This window comes from Aptenodytes patagonicus, chromosome 10 (assembly GCF_965638725.1).
Source record: "Aptenodytes patagonicus chromosome 10, bAptPat1.pri.cur, whole genome shotgun sequence".
NCBI classification, from domain to species: Eukaryota; Metazoa; Chordata; class Aves; order Sphenisciformes; family Spheniscidae; genus Aptenodytes; species Aptenodytes patagonicus.
In genome coordinates, this window is record NC_134958.1 from 4,823,237 (window position 1) to 4,838,712 (window position 15,476).

At 39.4% G+C, this 15,476-nt stretch overlaps 1 protein-coding gene across 4 annotated transcripts in view; it reads left to right on the forward strand.

Moving 5' to 3' along the window:
- The window catches only part of ADAMTSL3 (ADAMTS like 3), a 189,513-nt gene that overhangs the window by 167,095 nt on the left and 6,942 nt on the right, over window positions 1-15,476 (forward strand). For 3 of the 4 annotated variants that reach the window (XM_076347884.1, XM_076347885.1, XM_076347886.1), the window contains exons 24-27: window positions 8,144-8,326; window positions 10,359-10,478; window positions 11,286-11,498; window positions 13,954-14,137. In XM_076347884.1, coding sequence (XP_076203999.1) covers window positions 8,144-8,326; window positions 10,359-10,478; window positions 11,286-11,498; window positions 13,954-14,137 — 700 coding nt within the window. Of the gene's footprint in view, window positions 1-8,143; window positions 8,327-10,358; window positions 10,479-11,285; window positions 11,499-13,953; window positions 14,138-15,476 lie in introns of those variants that run through there. The other variant, XM_076347888.1, reaches the window with a different exon arrangement.

Here is a 15,476-nt window from a genome sequence, read left to right on the forward strand (position 1 = left end):
CTTATAATTAGTATAATAAAAAGAAAATCTTTTGATCTTATGCTTCTTTTCACTATAAGTGCATCTACATTAGAGTTTTTGTTTGGATCAGGCATAAGAGGGAAGGACTGAAAGATTTGCTTCAAAAGCTTAATTGTGCTTTGCTTTGTGTCTAGCAACAGTCTGGGAACCTGAAAACTGAATCTCTTTGGATATAACTGAACTGAAAGGTGTGCCTGGGAACGATGCCTGTTACTTGCCAAATACTAATGGGCAGTAAGTCCAAGGGTCCAGGCAAGATTCACCAAGTAGTCCAAAGCAACCCGCATCCAAACACGCATCGGGTGTGTTTTGGGACCTTGGTACCAACTATGTCTCTTTACAAGCACGTTCCTGATGCTCTCCACTACTTGCTAATGTAGATATAGCTTACAGAGTTCGTGGGGGGGAAAAACCAGCTTTTTTTGGTGTGTGTTTCTCCCTCTGTCTCCCAGCTTTCCTTACTGGGGCAGGGGTTTCCTTCAAATTCCTAATTCAGGAAGGGTTAAGATGGATTGTGTTAGAGGAAGGTAAAATTTCAAAAACCTAATGGAGTTCTTGGGATGCTCAGCAAGCATGTGGGTATTCCCTTGATACTTCCTACTTCAATTTGCAGAAAGCTGTCAAGAAGTTCCCTTGGCAAAGTTTAACAAATTCTTATAGTGTAAAAGAAGAGGTTAGCTCGTTGGTTAGTACCTGATTAAATGATCAGAAGGAACAAGTGGTCAAATTTTACAGTGGAGAGAGGTTACCAGTAGGGTGCCCCAAGGCTCTCTTCTGGGATTTGTGATGTTCAACATTTTTATAAAAGTTCTGAAAAAGAATGTGAACAGGTAATGTTTAATAGCTAAATGAGGGCAAAGGGTGTTCAGAATTGGTATTTGCAGAATAAATGTACATATAGAACAAATAACCTTCAATACAGACATGTGCACGTGGCTGTACCTGAATGATTACCACTCAGAAAGCTTTGTGGAGTCATGCTGGTTAGTTCCCTGGGAACACCAGCACGCTCCCTGGGTGGTGTCCATAAAGGCAAATCAAAACTAATGGCAGAGGAATGGACAAAAGAATAGAAAATACAAATTGGCCGTTGCTTAAAGCTGTGGTGAATCCTGTTTGCAACTTGCTAATCTCATCTCGAAAGGGATATAGTAGTGCTAGAAAAGGTAGAGAGAAGAGCAATATTAGAGGAAACAAGCATGATGGTCTAAGTGCAACCTCTGGTTCTGGAAGCTAGGAAGATATATTGAGGACAGGTCATTCAATAAATGCCATGATTTTAGTACTCTTTGCCTACACATCCCCAGGTGCCCATCACTGGACACAAAGTGCTGAGTTAAGTGGACTTCAGGTCTGACTAAGAATGGCAATTCCTGTGTGGTTCTTCAATTTCTGATAAAATTATATTTTCCAAGTCCCTGAGCAGGTATCTACTTTACGACCATAAATGTCTGGGTCCTCGGTGATATAGCAGGCTATTCAGGAAAGTGAAAGTATAATTACTAACCAGTTGGGCAAAACAGTCTCTGATTACAGTGCTGAACTGTAGAATTGCCCTAACGCACACCAACCAAATCTTTGTTGGCAGTCGACTACAGAATTCACTCTAGCAGTCATTTCTGAGTTCATACTTAACCCAGATCCTCTTATTTAGTTGCCTAAACATAGTTGCCTTATTTTAAATGCCTGATTTTGTAAAATATTAGCCTTAAACTTCTGCAGCTGGAAAAAAGATCAAGTTCTCTTTGAGCTGACAGCCAAAGAACTAAAGAGGACCCGACAGAGCTGTAGTAAAGGTGGGATGGGGAAGGGGTCTTGCTTCAGGAACCCCTCTAAGGAGGTCACCAGATGTCAGTGAGTATATCTAAATCCTGCCAGATGTTGCTACCACCTAGGAAGAGCGGCTGTTGCACGGCTGGTAGGAAGAGGCAGAGGTAATAGCTTTGAAAGATTGCGAGAGAATGGGGCAGTATCAGAGGGGAGCTTGGAGGATCGTACCAAGTGCCAAAATGTCTCACGCTGGCTCTCTGTCCAGGACTATTATTCCCGGTGAAGTTGGCAAGATTCATGCGGGTAATTTCAGTAGCGGCACGGTTTAGGCTTTTTAGGGTTCTCTAGAAGTTGATTGCTCAAGCATAATTCAGATGAATACAAAGGCAGTTTGCGACTTCTGCTGGAGAAAATATGAAGATGTATCGATCAAAGAAATTGCATTGTACGTTACACTAAGTCCACTGTAGGTGTTAGTGAGTGTAGAATAAATAATAATCAGATGACACTCGTGTATATTACTGACCCAGAATCGTTTCCTCTGAAAGATGACATGCGAATTTAGCCTCTGAAGTCAGGTAAACTTTTAGCAAAGTGCAGCAAAATGTCATTTCAGCCAGCACAGTTCTGCCTTGCTCTTGAATGGGAAATACAGAATACTTTATGAGATTCTACATAGCTGGGGGAAAAATTTCTGAAGACACATCCAATGTTTTAAAGCAACTAGTTAGTAGGCCAAGATTTTTATGGTGTGTAATATTTCATAGGGCTTTCAAGGTTGGAGGAAATTTCGTTTTGAACACTGAATATTTTAAGGGTGCCCTATAGTGTGTGGATTCCTTTTTTTTTTTTTTCTTTTTTTAAACATGTGTTTCACAGTCCCATCCGGAGCTGGAGGTTTTTTTCCATAACATTTGCTGTCCCAGGGCCACTCACGGTAGAAAATGATTTTTTTCATGGAACATGGAGTATTTTAGAGCTGCTCCAGTGCTAGTGGAAAATAACCCATGTTTGAGGTCAGAAAAATAGATTAAACTAATTTTAAAGTTTTATAGCCATTTAGCTCTATAGTAGAAATTTTTAACTTCAGAGGATTTTGACCCATTGCAGGAGTAAGATTCTGATTTTTAGGGTTTTTCTAAGACTAAGAAGGCCCGAGTTCAGGAATGCGTCTTTGTTCATGAAGGACAATTATAGCCATTCTTAATTTTAAGCATGTGTTTAATTGCATTCCCTAATAGGGATGGATTTAATCCTATGCTTAAGTGCTTTCCTGACTTGGAGCCATAGGATATGATTGTTTGATTCTGCTACTAGCTGATGTCAGTGATGGATCTCCCATTTGAATCACGGGGATCTAAATCGCACTCAGGGATTCTGAACCTTTGGCAGTTTGGGCGAGTCGATACCTTTGGGCTCATCCTCAGCTGCATCTGCGTGGAGGTGGGGCATGAAGGAAACAAAGGTGGCTACAGGCCATCTCTTACCTCTTCTCCTTTTTGTACTGGCTGGGGATCAAACCAGGAATTCTTCAGCTTGAAAGTAATATTTTCTTGGAAGTAGATAGGGAATGACTTCCTTCCAGGATTACAAACTGGAAGATTTACTTTTTTTCCTGAAGAGAAGGTCTAGGAAATGATTCCCAGAATGATTTGGTGTCTTCTGACGGATACAGAAAGGCAGCCATTCTGTAGAAAGAAGCTTGTGTAGATACGTTAAATTTGGACAGTAAGGTGAAAGGAAAGACATGTTTTAAAACTGGCTGGGAAAGGACACATGACAACAGCAGAAACTTCTCTGAGTCAGAACAGAGGGCAGAAAATTATAACAGTGAGGAGGAAATATTTTTAAAAATCAATGTAATTAGCTTTTAAACATCTCTGTTAATAGTCTTCAGCTACAATTCTGTAATGGAAAAGGCTCTTGAAGACAGTGTGAATGTTATTTTTGTCCATGTAAAGTCCCTATGCAAATCAACCTTTATGTAAAGGAGAGTCAAGCATCTGCAGTAAAATCCAACCTTGTGCACAGGACGGACTCCTCCATGAAGTCCTACACCTATATCCCAAAGCTTAAGTATAATTTCAGCTTCATTCAGTTTGTCACCTTTAAGAAAAAAAAAATAAAAAAACACCAACACCTGGTGGTTTGGCTTATTCTTGCTTAGTTTAGTTTCTCCTTGGATAAGAAAACAGTACTTAAAACTTTTAAAGTTTTATTTACGTGAATACTAAAGCATAAACCACAGGTTTTAGGCCTTAACTATTTGCCTAGAAAAAAAAGAGCTTCTCTTGCATTTTGATGGCATGCTTGAACTCTGCCCTGCAGTTTCTGTGTAGGAAAATTGGTGCTTTTCACAGTGCTACTGTAAGAGTCTTGTCATGAGGAATGTGGGAATTGTATACTTTGCTTGCTTTCTCACGAGAGCTGATGGATGAGACTTAACTCAGTGTGCAGTGCTGCATAACAGTAGGGAAGAAAAATCTTATCTCAGGAGTAGTAAATATGGAGTCTAATTTCTAAAGGAAAGGCATCGAAAATCTGCACGACGGAAGCTTTGTCACCTGAAATGTATAAATGGTGACCGCATGCTGGGGTTGTGCTGTGCACTATGTTATGAGAAGGAGTTTTATGCAAAGCACTGTTAAGCACAGAGACTATTAAAAAGGTAAATGCACACCTAAAAATAGGGGTTTTTTAGTATCCTTCAACAGTAAGAGTTTCTCCTGATAGGAATTCCAGAAATGACGGTATGCACAAGAACTCAGTGTCTCTCGTGAGAGTTACGGCAGAAAAGGATTTTTCACTGGCAGTATGAACGTACAGATAAACTGAAGCTGTCCAGAAGAGGTTGAAACGTACACGCTGCTTTGCCGAAGAATGCAAAGGAGCTGGACTATAAGGGGTGTCTTTTTCTCCTGCTTTATTTCTTTAATCCATTTATAGGGTGTCTATCGGCAGATGGGATAGCACCACACAATAAACTTTTTTCTGGCCAGATTCTCTACTGCATCTCTCTGGATGCACAACTCCAAAAGCTTTATATCACATTTGTGTTCGCCAGTTTTGGGTTCCCCTGAAAGGCAGGGTTAGAGGCCCCTGATTTCTGGCACACAGCTATGTCCTGACTGCAGAGTGTGCCGAGTCCTGCCCCCTCTCCTCCCTTCATGCTATACTCCAGCCTGTAATAGGTCCCTGAACTCTTCTCTGAAAGGTATCTTCCTTTTTTTTCCTTAGCTCAGGGCTCAAGCTGGGGATTTGCCTTAATACTCTTAATGGCAACCTAACCAAAAGCCCCTGAAAAAGGACACAGAAGGAGCTTGATTGCAAATACCAGTTGTTCTTAAGCAGATGGTCCAGTATCTCCCAGGCTCACTCTCAGTGAATTGGTTTCCACATAATACAAAGGTTGGGGAAAGAAAAGGAACCATGAAATGCAAAAACTTGAAAGGTCCTCAAAATGGTTGTGAAGAAGCCAGCTCAGAGAGACTCAGCATACAGTTCACATAAAAATTATTAACTCTTAGATAAAAATCTTACTTCTCGGTAGTTTTAGGTAAAATACAATGCAGGAGTGTTGTGATTATCCCTACTACTATTTTCAGCCCAAACAGATCACGTTTATGGATGCACCCTGGAGGCATCTAGATAGCATTAACTCTGTTTAAAAATGACAGTGTGCGATAACCATGTATAATGCATAATAGTGTTGTTTTTTCCATTATGTATTTAACTGATCATTTTTCATGGATTTTTTTTTTCCCCTCCACTTTACCTGTAAGTGGCAGCACCCCTAAGATTGCTTGGGTGGATTCATTGTGCGTTTCAGTTGGACTGGTTGCTAGATTGCCACGCAGGGCTCTGTCCACGCTTCTGCTCCTTAGACCTAGAATTTATGTTTGTGTATTCACATTATTCACTTGAGAAATGGTCTGATTTACTTGTGTGTGTGTGTGGTATTACTTGCTTGTTTCCCCTAAAGAGAAATGTATACAGCTCTGTGGAGAACGAAAGAGGAGTCATTTGCTGTAACTTAAATGGAGTTTAAGGTGTGTGACAGATACCCAATTTTGAACTTAAAATGAGAGGCAAAGCTATTCTGCAGATTTCTTCTGCAAACTGAACTCCAGTCCAGGTTTTAAAAAGCTCTACATGTCTCTGAATGAGACACGGGTAGAAGAGTAGAGACATGGCAATTTTTCCGGGATAAACTCTAGGATACAAACCAAGTTTGGAAGAAGGAAATATTTTACTTAAGTTAAATCCCAGGAATGAGGTACATTTCTGAATGCTGTGGTGAGAGCAGAGGGAGGACTGTATCACGGGGAGATACTGGGCTGAAGCTTGATAGAGGCTCAGGTTAAAAGCTTAAATTTGAAGCTTTCCAAACGGTGTTTTGTGGAATTTGACTTTAAATCTTTTGACTTCAGTCCCATCTCAACCGTGCTGCTTCTGGCTTATTTTTGGCTCTGACTGGTCTGCAGGATTTTGGTGCCAGTGAGGGTTGTCTGGCTGCAAACCTCTAGGCCTTAGATTAAAACAGCTCAGCATCCTCACAACACCTCCTCAGCCCATCTGTATAGTAAGTGTATATGCCTGAATGGCCATGGAAAGTACACTGTAAAGGAAAAATATGTCTGAGAATGATACGCTTTAGCCAGAAAGCTGGGGTAAAATGGAAAAAAGACCCTTAAAACAAGACCTCATCCTAATTCCAAAAGGATTTTTCAAAGTGGCATAAAGCTTCTTCTGGAAACTTGAAAAACAGCCTGGATTTTTGGACCCTTGTGCACTCTGCAGATCTGTACTTTGTTTCATGTGGTTTCATTCAGTAAAACACAATCTCATGAGTTTAAAAGTACTGAACAGTTGCTAAATTGTCTAGAATAAAATCTGTGATTATGCAGAAGAGTGTTTCTCTCCGCTGTCTTTCTAGACAAAATGGTGGGGGGCGCTTTTTTCTTCAGTGAAATAGCAGGTTCCAAAAAATATGCCTGGTTCCTATTACAGTAAAGGAAAAACTTGAGGTGTGCATTGGAAGTGCTAAGCCAGTGATTGAAATGTTAAAGTTGTTCCTAAAGGCTATTCCACAGCATGAAGACATCATCTGTAAAGTAATACTGCACGATGATCTGTGAAGAGAGGAGACTGAATTAGCATTCAATATGGCTGAAACTTCCAAATGTCCCACGTTCAGGTCAGCTTCTATAGCAGAACCCGTTTTGGTAGTCTTCAGCGAGCACTGGTCGATATATTTAGAGAAAACAGAGTTTAGGTGAAAGACAGTTTAACTGCTCTTGACTTGTCTTGTGCCCTGCGCCTTTGGGCACCTCCGCGGCAAGTCACTGTGCCACGTATGTCTGACTTACCCCGTGATTTATCTAGGAATTTGGAGCTTTCAAAGAGCACTTCTGCTGCGGCAGCCCAACCAGAGCACAAGCAGCGAAGTGTCTGGTTTGCCAACTTGCAAAATATCTTTTAAAGGCAAATGTTTGAGGAAAATAAAACAGTAGAAGTCCTCCCACAGATGTGGTACTGTGCCAGTGGAAAAATCATCTAATTAAAAATAAATGTCCAAAGTCATTCACTGACTAAAATTTAGAATGACAAGTTATCTGCAAATGCTGAGTTTCTCAGAGTTCAAGCGTTACAGTAGGAATGACGATAGAGCTTTGGCTTTCTATAACATGGTAAATGAGATTGCTTAACAACTGTGCCCCTCATTTAGTTGTGAACAGAACTCTTCTGTTCCTTTTCCTTCACGCTGCATTGTTACAAGTTGTATATATGACTTCTGCTACTTGGAGGAGTTTTCAGGAGCTTTTTTTGGCAGAAATTGGCCACATATATTTTCTAATCTAATTGATAAATGTATCCTTTTTTTTCTTCAAGAAAAATATTTTGCCTCTATTTCTTTTTTCTCTTTATTTTTAATTAGAAATTGAATTCCTTCATATATTCTGGCATGCAGGTTGAATGAAAAGATGCTGTGCGGATCTTTACATTAATTGGTCCTGACCGGGGTTAACGGTCTCACATCTTTCAGTAGCAAGACACATGAGCACGTTGCTTTTGTAGGACCGGTAGCAGTTTTTAAACTGTTCTGTGAGCTTGCCTTACAGTGCTTAACCTTTAAACTCAGGGGGATGCTGAATTATTAATAGGGCTCAGAACTGAGAAGTTTTGTGAGTGGAAAAAGTACTTGTTTTGCTGCAATGTTGTTACTTTGGTTTACACTATCTGTGAAATGACAAAGGAACTTCCGATTCTTGGATGTTACGGTAGCAGTTAGCAATATAAAAAGTATGGTTTATCTCTCTCAGTAAATGTTTTAATTATTTGTATTTTAAAGGTGTTCCCCAACCAAATGTAACATGGTTTAAGAAGACAGACATTCGACAAATCAATTCTTTCTTGGTTTTGAATGGCTCGCTATTTCTGAGGAATGTTTCCTATGAAGACGCAGGGGCATACACCTGCAGAGCAACTAACGCTCTCGGAAAAGCTGAAGCTGCGTCTGTTCTCCGCTTAACTGGTAAATGCTAAATGAGAATTCCTTACTGATAACAACAGTGAGCCACTTCGATTATGAAGTTTAACCAATAAAATAGTTGGGGGGATATTTACCACTTTATTATGAGCTTGGAATTTTTGACTGCATCTGACTCCCTGGGATCTGTTCTCTATGTTGTGTTTCCTGTAATAGTGGACCCTAGGTACAGATGGTTTGACTTGTGACTTCTTCAAAAGTTGTTCCATCTTCTTGCTTCCAGGCAACAAATATCAGCCCTTAAACCAGAAGACACATTAGAAAACTAAATCCACTGTCATATTACGTTGTTCCCAGTGCTTTTATCTAGGGAAGCAGGCTTGAGTTATTCAGAAAATCTGCAGGGAAATGCAGTGAAATGAAAGCAAAGGCTGGTTTGGGTTTGGTGGTTTGTTTTTTTTCTTTTTTTTGTAATTATAGAGGCCAATAAAACGTACAAAAAATTCTGAGTATGAACTGCTAACTCTCTGAATAGAAAATGTAAAGAAAAACTCCATTTAAATGACTCTATTGTAAGTAGATTAATAATGTAATACTGTGTAATACAATCATGCCTTGCAAATAGCTCCAATAAATGGATCATTCAGCTCTAGAGATTAACTTTCTCACCATTTTGCTGTACGAAGTACAACGCGGTTAAACATGGCCAATCCTGCTACAAAGCTTGCTTTCTTAGGCACACATGTGTAGGGCGGGTTGTAGATGTTTGGATCTGTTGGCCAGGGAAGACGTACCAAAGACATAATAGGAGCCTCTGTGTGAGGATGAGTGTAGACTGAAGCTCCCTTCTTGGTTTCAGTTTTCCTGGACTACATCAAAACTTCAGATGTTCCAGAGAGGAATATTATTATAATGACGTGACAGGGAAGATTGCTCACAAGAGTCTGAACTTCGTTTCTATTCCTGGTCACGTGACATTAGTTTAAATAAATCTTGAGTGGATAGGAGAGGGCCAAATTCTGCAATTTTTTTGGCTGTGCAAAACTGCAATGAAATGGGAGGACTTGCAGATTGCACTGACTCGATGTCGTCTAAAGCAACATCGTGTCAGCCTCTTGGACTTCGCTACAGCAATCGCTGCCTGTCCTGGGGCAGTCAAGCAGTAGAGCAAAATCTGTGCAGCCTTCCGGAAAAAAGTTCGTAAGGACTGACAAGGCAACTAGCCTTTTGCCGGTATGGGACTGGCCTCACTGTGGTTCTGTGGAGACTTGTGTGTCCCTGTGTTTAGGCAGACAAGCAGGAGGCTTTGTACAGACGTTGCACACTGAGGAAAAACGTTGAACCGATGTAAAGTGAACCCACGGAAGTTAGAATATAACAAAAGATTTAAACCATTCTGGAAGGAGAAACACAGCTATTATGCACATTCGTTAAAACAGAAGTGTTGACTAAGTGGCAAGAACTGTGTGTTACTGACAGATTGCCCACACTTTTGGCAGTTATTCTGTCTGGCATATGATAAGAAGGAGGAGTTGCTATAGTGATAGGCATATGATTCTGCATACTTCATGCTATCTCTATGCATAATGAGATTTTAAGAGATTTTCTTCTTTTTTTTTCTGTTGTAGCACTTTGTTATAATTCCATCCAATGGAACAGAGGACTTGGCCTGATTCCATTGAGAGAATTATTTTTCTTAAGATTTCTGTATGTGAATGACTGGTAATGAAATCACAGATAACATTGTAATGAGAAACAGGAAATACATCATACATCCTGTAAATCTTGTTTTTACACTGTTACAGGCTTATTTTTCTAAGAAATAAAATTCAGTAAATTTGATTAATTTAGAAACTTGCATAAACATTATAAATAATTTCTGCGTTTCCCAGTTTACATATCTGAAGTATATTTGTTAGGCAATTTAACTGCATAAATGAAGTTGATCCTAAAGAATTCCAAAGCGCTATTATCCTCCTGCTTCATAACTAGCATGTTGGATATTTTGATACATTTTTTTTTTTTAGCATCCTGATTTAATTCTTGCTAAGAAGAGTTCTTATGCATTGTGTTACAGAACAAAAATATATGGAGAATAACACCCTGTTATCAAAGGGAAGCAGAAGAAAGCGTGTCCTAATGGCATCTGGAATTGGTACAAATGTCAGTGTGGTACCTGGAGATCCACTAAGAATAGGTATGTTGTCTTTTTTGCTTTGTCATTTAAATTATATTGTTTATTCATTTCATTAAAGTGGAGACGGCCCCATGGAGAAAGTGAGTGTAATTCCTAAGAGTCTGGCTTTGGTGACCTTCTGGATTTCCTAACCGTATCTCAGCTTTCTGTTATCAGGGAGGGAGCCTCAAAGTAAGACACACAATTATTTTTTGATTCAGCTTTTCAAAAAATGTTTTAAAATGGTGACCCTTTAGGCATCATCTAGGTGACTCACCATGAGACTGAAGCTGTGTAATTTCTCTTTGAGCTTCACTTGAAAACGATGGGAGGGGATTCAGCTGAGCTCTAGAATGTTTTTTTTTATTTTTCTGTCTAAAGGAAAAATCTGTTTCCATCCCTGCTTGTGCCTGTGGAATGAAAATGCAGCAATTTCATTTAATGTGTTTATGACGCCTTTCTAAAACAGATAGAAATTCTTTCAGTACAAACCTATTTGCATATTGTAGTCTGGGATGAAATCTTCGTTCCATTTAAATAATTGTTCCCCCCACCCACTTCATTCATATAGGAGTTAAGTTTGTAAGAGCTCACTGAAAGGGAAAATATAAAGAACTATGGTAAGTAAACATCAGCTTACACAGCTGATAACCCTCAAGGGGCAGTCAGGATTTTGGGCCGCAGCTTTGACTTCAGTGAATTTATGCATACTCTTGTTTTTATTTAGACTGGTAAGGTCTTTTACATAGAATCATACAGTCATACATACTTATTCACAAACATTTCAGTGTGTTTAGAAAAACCTGCTAAAATGCTGTTGATTTTTAGGTTGCCCGGTGCTGCCCAGCTACAGAAATACAGTTCACTGGCTTTTCGGAGATAGTCCAATTGAGGAAGTTAAGACCTTGGAATACCGAACCCTGGTTGGGGGTCGTATCCTAGAGGTGAACACCAACTCTGGTCAATTTGCTGGACAATTCCAATGTTGGACTTCAGCTAATGCAAAACCAATGTCAGTTTGGGTAAATGTCAAGAAGGAAGGTTTGTTGAAAATTATATGACAAATTCTTAAATTTTAAAACATTTTCTTTCACTGTGTAAAGACTTTCCTGAAACCTAACGTGCTTTTGTACATAGAAAGTAATTCATAAATACGTTTAACTTCACATATGTGAATAGTCCCATTTAAGTCAATAGACAATGTCCATACTCAGAGTTGGATATGGGAATTAATGTGTATCCAAATATCATGGGGGGGTCCTCATTTCTTACCTGCGTAGCTGAGAAGCTGAGAGAATGTTGCCTGATTCGGTGTCTTGCTGCTTAAGCAGTTTTAAATCAGGCAGGTTTTCTTAACTTCTCCTTCAGCAAATCATAAAAATTGCTGCCATGATAGCCCACCAAACTGAAACAAAACTGACTTTGAGGTCATCTTTGGAAAGTTCTCAATTATAATCAAAACAATTTTAATATAATTGTCATATTCCAGCGTCATTACAATGATGTGGTAGCCATCTTATTGTAGTCACCCTTAAACATATGAATGTACTACGGCACACTCATCAATTTCGGTGTTAAGTTTTCAAGACTGTTTTGTAGTGTTCTCCAATGTAATGTGCTTGCACAAAACTACGTTTCCATTAGTAGGTTATAAAATGTGCATCTGAGGATTACAGTTGAATTTGAGAAGAATCTTACCTGTGCACCAGCAGGACAATAGGCTACATCTGCAAACATTTTATAAAGTTTGTAAATATTTAAAGTGCCTTAGAAATTAATTACGTTATAATTGGGCTTTTAAAAGAGAGAATTAGGAACTTGGATCCTACTAAGAGCCTGGCAGCAAAGCACCGAACTCCATTTGACAGTTTAAAAAAAATACTCTCTAACCAGGCAATACCCAGGGAATGCAAATCAGGTTTAAAACCAAGTATCTGTTGAAACTGAAAGTTTTCGTATGTGATTTATCTATCATCCTATCCATATGATTTGGCTTACTGTTTATGTGCAAAGGACTCGAGCTGTAAGATCAGATCTTGCAAATCTCACACACTGTGTGTAAGTGTACTCTCGGTGACTGCCAGTGGATTACTTTTATGATGGAGAATGGTTCTGTGTGCGTGGGGCTGGGGAGTCAGTTACATTTACAAAGTAATTTTACTGAAACATACCTATGATCAAAATGTTCATTTTTTAAATCAAAAGTAAATCAAAATATTTATGAACCGAATCAGAAAATATCCTAATAGAGTTTATCAAAAAATGTATCCAGGCCTTGGTCCTAATATAGATCTCATTAAAGTTAGAATTTCTGAACAGGTCTAGCCAGGTATTGAACTATCCACCTGTAGTCTTTAGCTGGACCGCCTTTTGGTTGCCCAACACCCTTTCCAGTGAGGCTGGTCAGTATTTTGGGGAGATTCCATTTTCCAGTCGTGAGCTTTAACTCTGATTGTTGCTTATGTAAATGTTTCATCACTGAAATACCCATGCATTTGTAAGACTGCAAAATCTCCTTTGGTGGTTTTTGCACAGTAGGCATATTGAGGGCACTTCTGAGCAGTATCATCCTAGTTAAACAAACAATACAGCCTCTCCATCATAGTTGCAGTCAGTAAATTTAACTATTTCTACTTTGAAAAAGGCCCTTTTGTATTATTTTAAGAAACCCAGAAGTAATAAGGAAACATTGAAAAACAATAAGTTAAAGAATTCATTATGTGCTGGAAGAGTGAGCCTGTGGACACAGCTGGTAGCTATCAATTATTCTTGGTTATTACAGAAAAATCTGACTCTTTCTGTGATCACATAAAAATCTGTCAACATTGCATAGTACTTCATCTTTTACCAAGCGTCAAAAAAAAGAATTGTGGGGGAAGGGATAAGTGTGGAATTGTGACTAAATATAAAGGTAGTAATTGTTAGAGGTGATTGGGTTTTTATATAAAATGCTCTTTAAAACAAAATTCCTTTTTCATCTTGCCAGATGCCTTGGTGGCAGATTATTTATGCATTAAATACTTTTCTATAGTTTAGTACAGGATTCTCTTAAATCCTGAAATTATGTGAAGTGTCTGGAGTAAGATGAGTTTTCTTCAGAATATACTCGCTGTAGAACAGCAGGAAACCTAGAGAGCCTGATTTACAGTTTCCTCTTTTTAATGCTCATTGTATAAAAATGTTATGAAAGTTTTAAAAGAAGTTCATCAGTTCCTACTGTGAGCCAGGTTCTGCCCTTCACGCGCACATATGCTGATCCCATTTGCCTTCTAGAGAACTTCATGTTCATATGTAAGGGCTGAACTTGAGGGGAAGCTGAGTAGGACTAAATTCTACTTTGGCTTCTGGCCCCTTTTCACCATGCTGAAATATTTGCTTTTCTACAGAGGATGTGGTATCTATCTAGCTTACAGAATATGCTGCCAAATCAATTAAAATGTTACACAGTTTTAATGTATAGTGCCTCTCTCACACTACTTTCAATTACATTTCTTAGATTATAAATGGGAATATGCTGAATGGAGCACTTGCTCTGCTAGCTGTGGGCATTCAGGAACCCGCTCCAGAAGACTACAGTGCATGAATGCAGAGAAGCAGAAAGTAAATGAATCATTATGCAGAGAGCTGCAAAAGCCAGTGATTATTTACCAGTCGTGCAACACAGATGACTGCCCTGCCAGGTAAACTCCTTTCTCCTCTATTTCCATGTGCTCTATGTGTATTAAAATGCACTCACAACCTCCTGAGATTGTTTCTGTCTTTATACTCTGAGTCTGAAATGTGGGTTTCACATCATCACGAACCCTAAAGCATGAGAGATGTGAAAGTGGATCACAAGCAAGTAGGGGAACGCTTGATTCAGCTGAACAAGATGGAGATCTGTGCAAGTCTCCATGCTGCTGCAGCAAGTCTTGCTGCTACCACACTAACACCTTGAAAGCTAAGCTGGAGGTCTCCCTGAGGCACCGATGTGCCCGTTTTGTGGAATCTGTGCCAATGCCCTGAGAGAAAACTCGTCATGTTTAGAGCAGCCAGGATACTCGTGAGTGGAATCTGTGTTCAGCTCCTCTCCTTCCGTGCCAGCAGAGCTCTGAGTAGGATGTTTCCTGTGGAATACCTCATTTGTCTCTAATGCTCCTCACCACAGTGTCACGCTCCTTGCATGTCCTTCCCCGCCAATTTTCTCACTGGATCAACTGGGGTACCTTGTGATCTTGGGGCAGAAAATCTTTATATCACAGGCAAGTATACCACAACATCTGATTCCAAAAGCCAAAACCTTACCTCTAGATTTCTTGAGTTGCACTGAGCATTCCAGCTCAACAAGGCGTTGCTCTAGGTTTTTAGCAGGAAATCCCACAGGAGTCCTCAAAACAAATGCTTTCCGTTGCTTAAAAGAATTGGCCATCACTGTCAGCAGTGTAAAAATCCTTGAGGGATGAGAAGTCATGCACACGTTTTGGAGTTGTCTCTCACTGGAAAATGTTCGGAGAGAAGTGTTAAGACCTTAGCTGACATTGTGGGAGTGCATCTTGCCAGTATGTTCTAAACTCTGTTCTAAATACAGAAAACATAGCAACAGATAAATATCAGGAGAAATTTGTTTATATTTCATTATTAGCAGCCAAAAAACCAGATCATCTTAAATTGTGAGTCTGAACTCCAGCCAGCCCATAACAAGCAAACTTTTTGCCAGTGGAAAAATACTGAAGTAGAACTAATAGTTTGAAACACTCAGACTCAGTTGCAGGTTTCCCTCTTAAAATCCAGCCCTTCAGAGCAGATGACAGTTAGGAGGATGCTAGAGGGCCTGATACTCCCCTGAGCAAGGTCATGCCTTTTCAGTGGACTGTAGTGCATGACTTAACAATCTGATTATCACTGGACCCAGAGTATTCACCACAAAAAAGATCCGTTATTTCATATGGCTAAACAGACTGGGACCTAAATTCTCTCTTATTAAAATGCTTAGATTTATTTTGCTTTTAATTTGGCTCTATGAATTTACCAGTGGAAGGG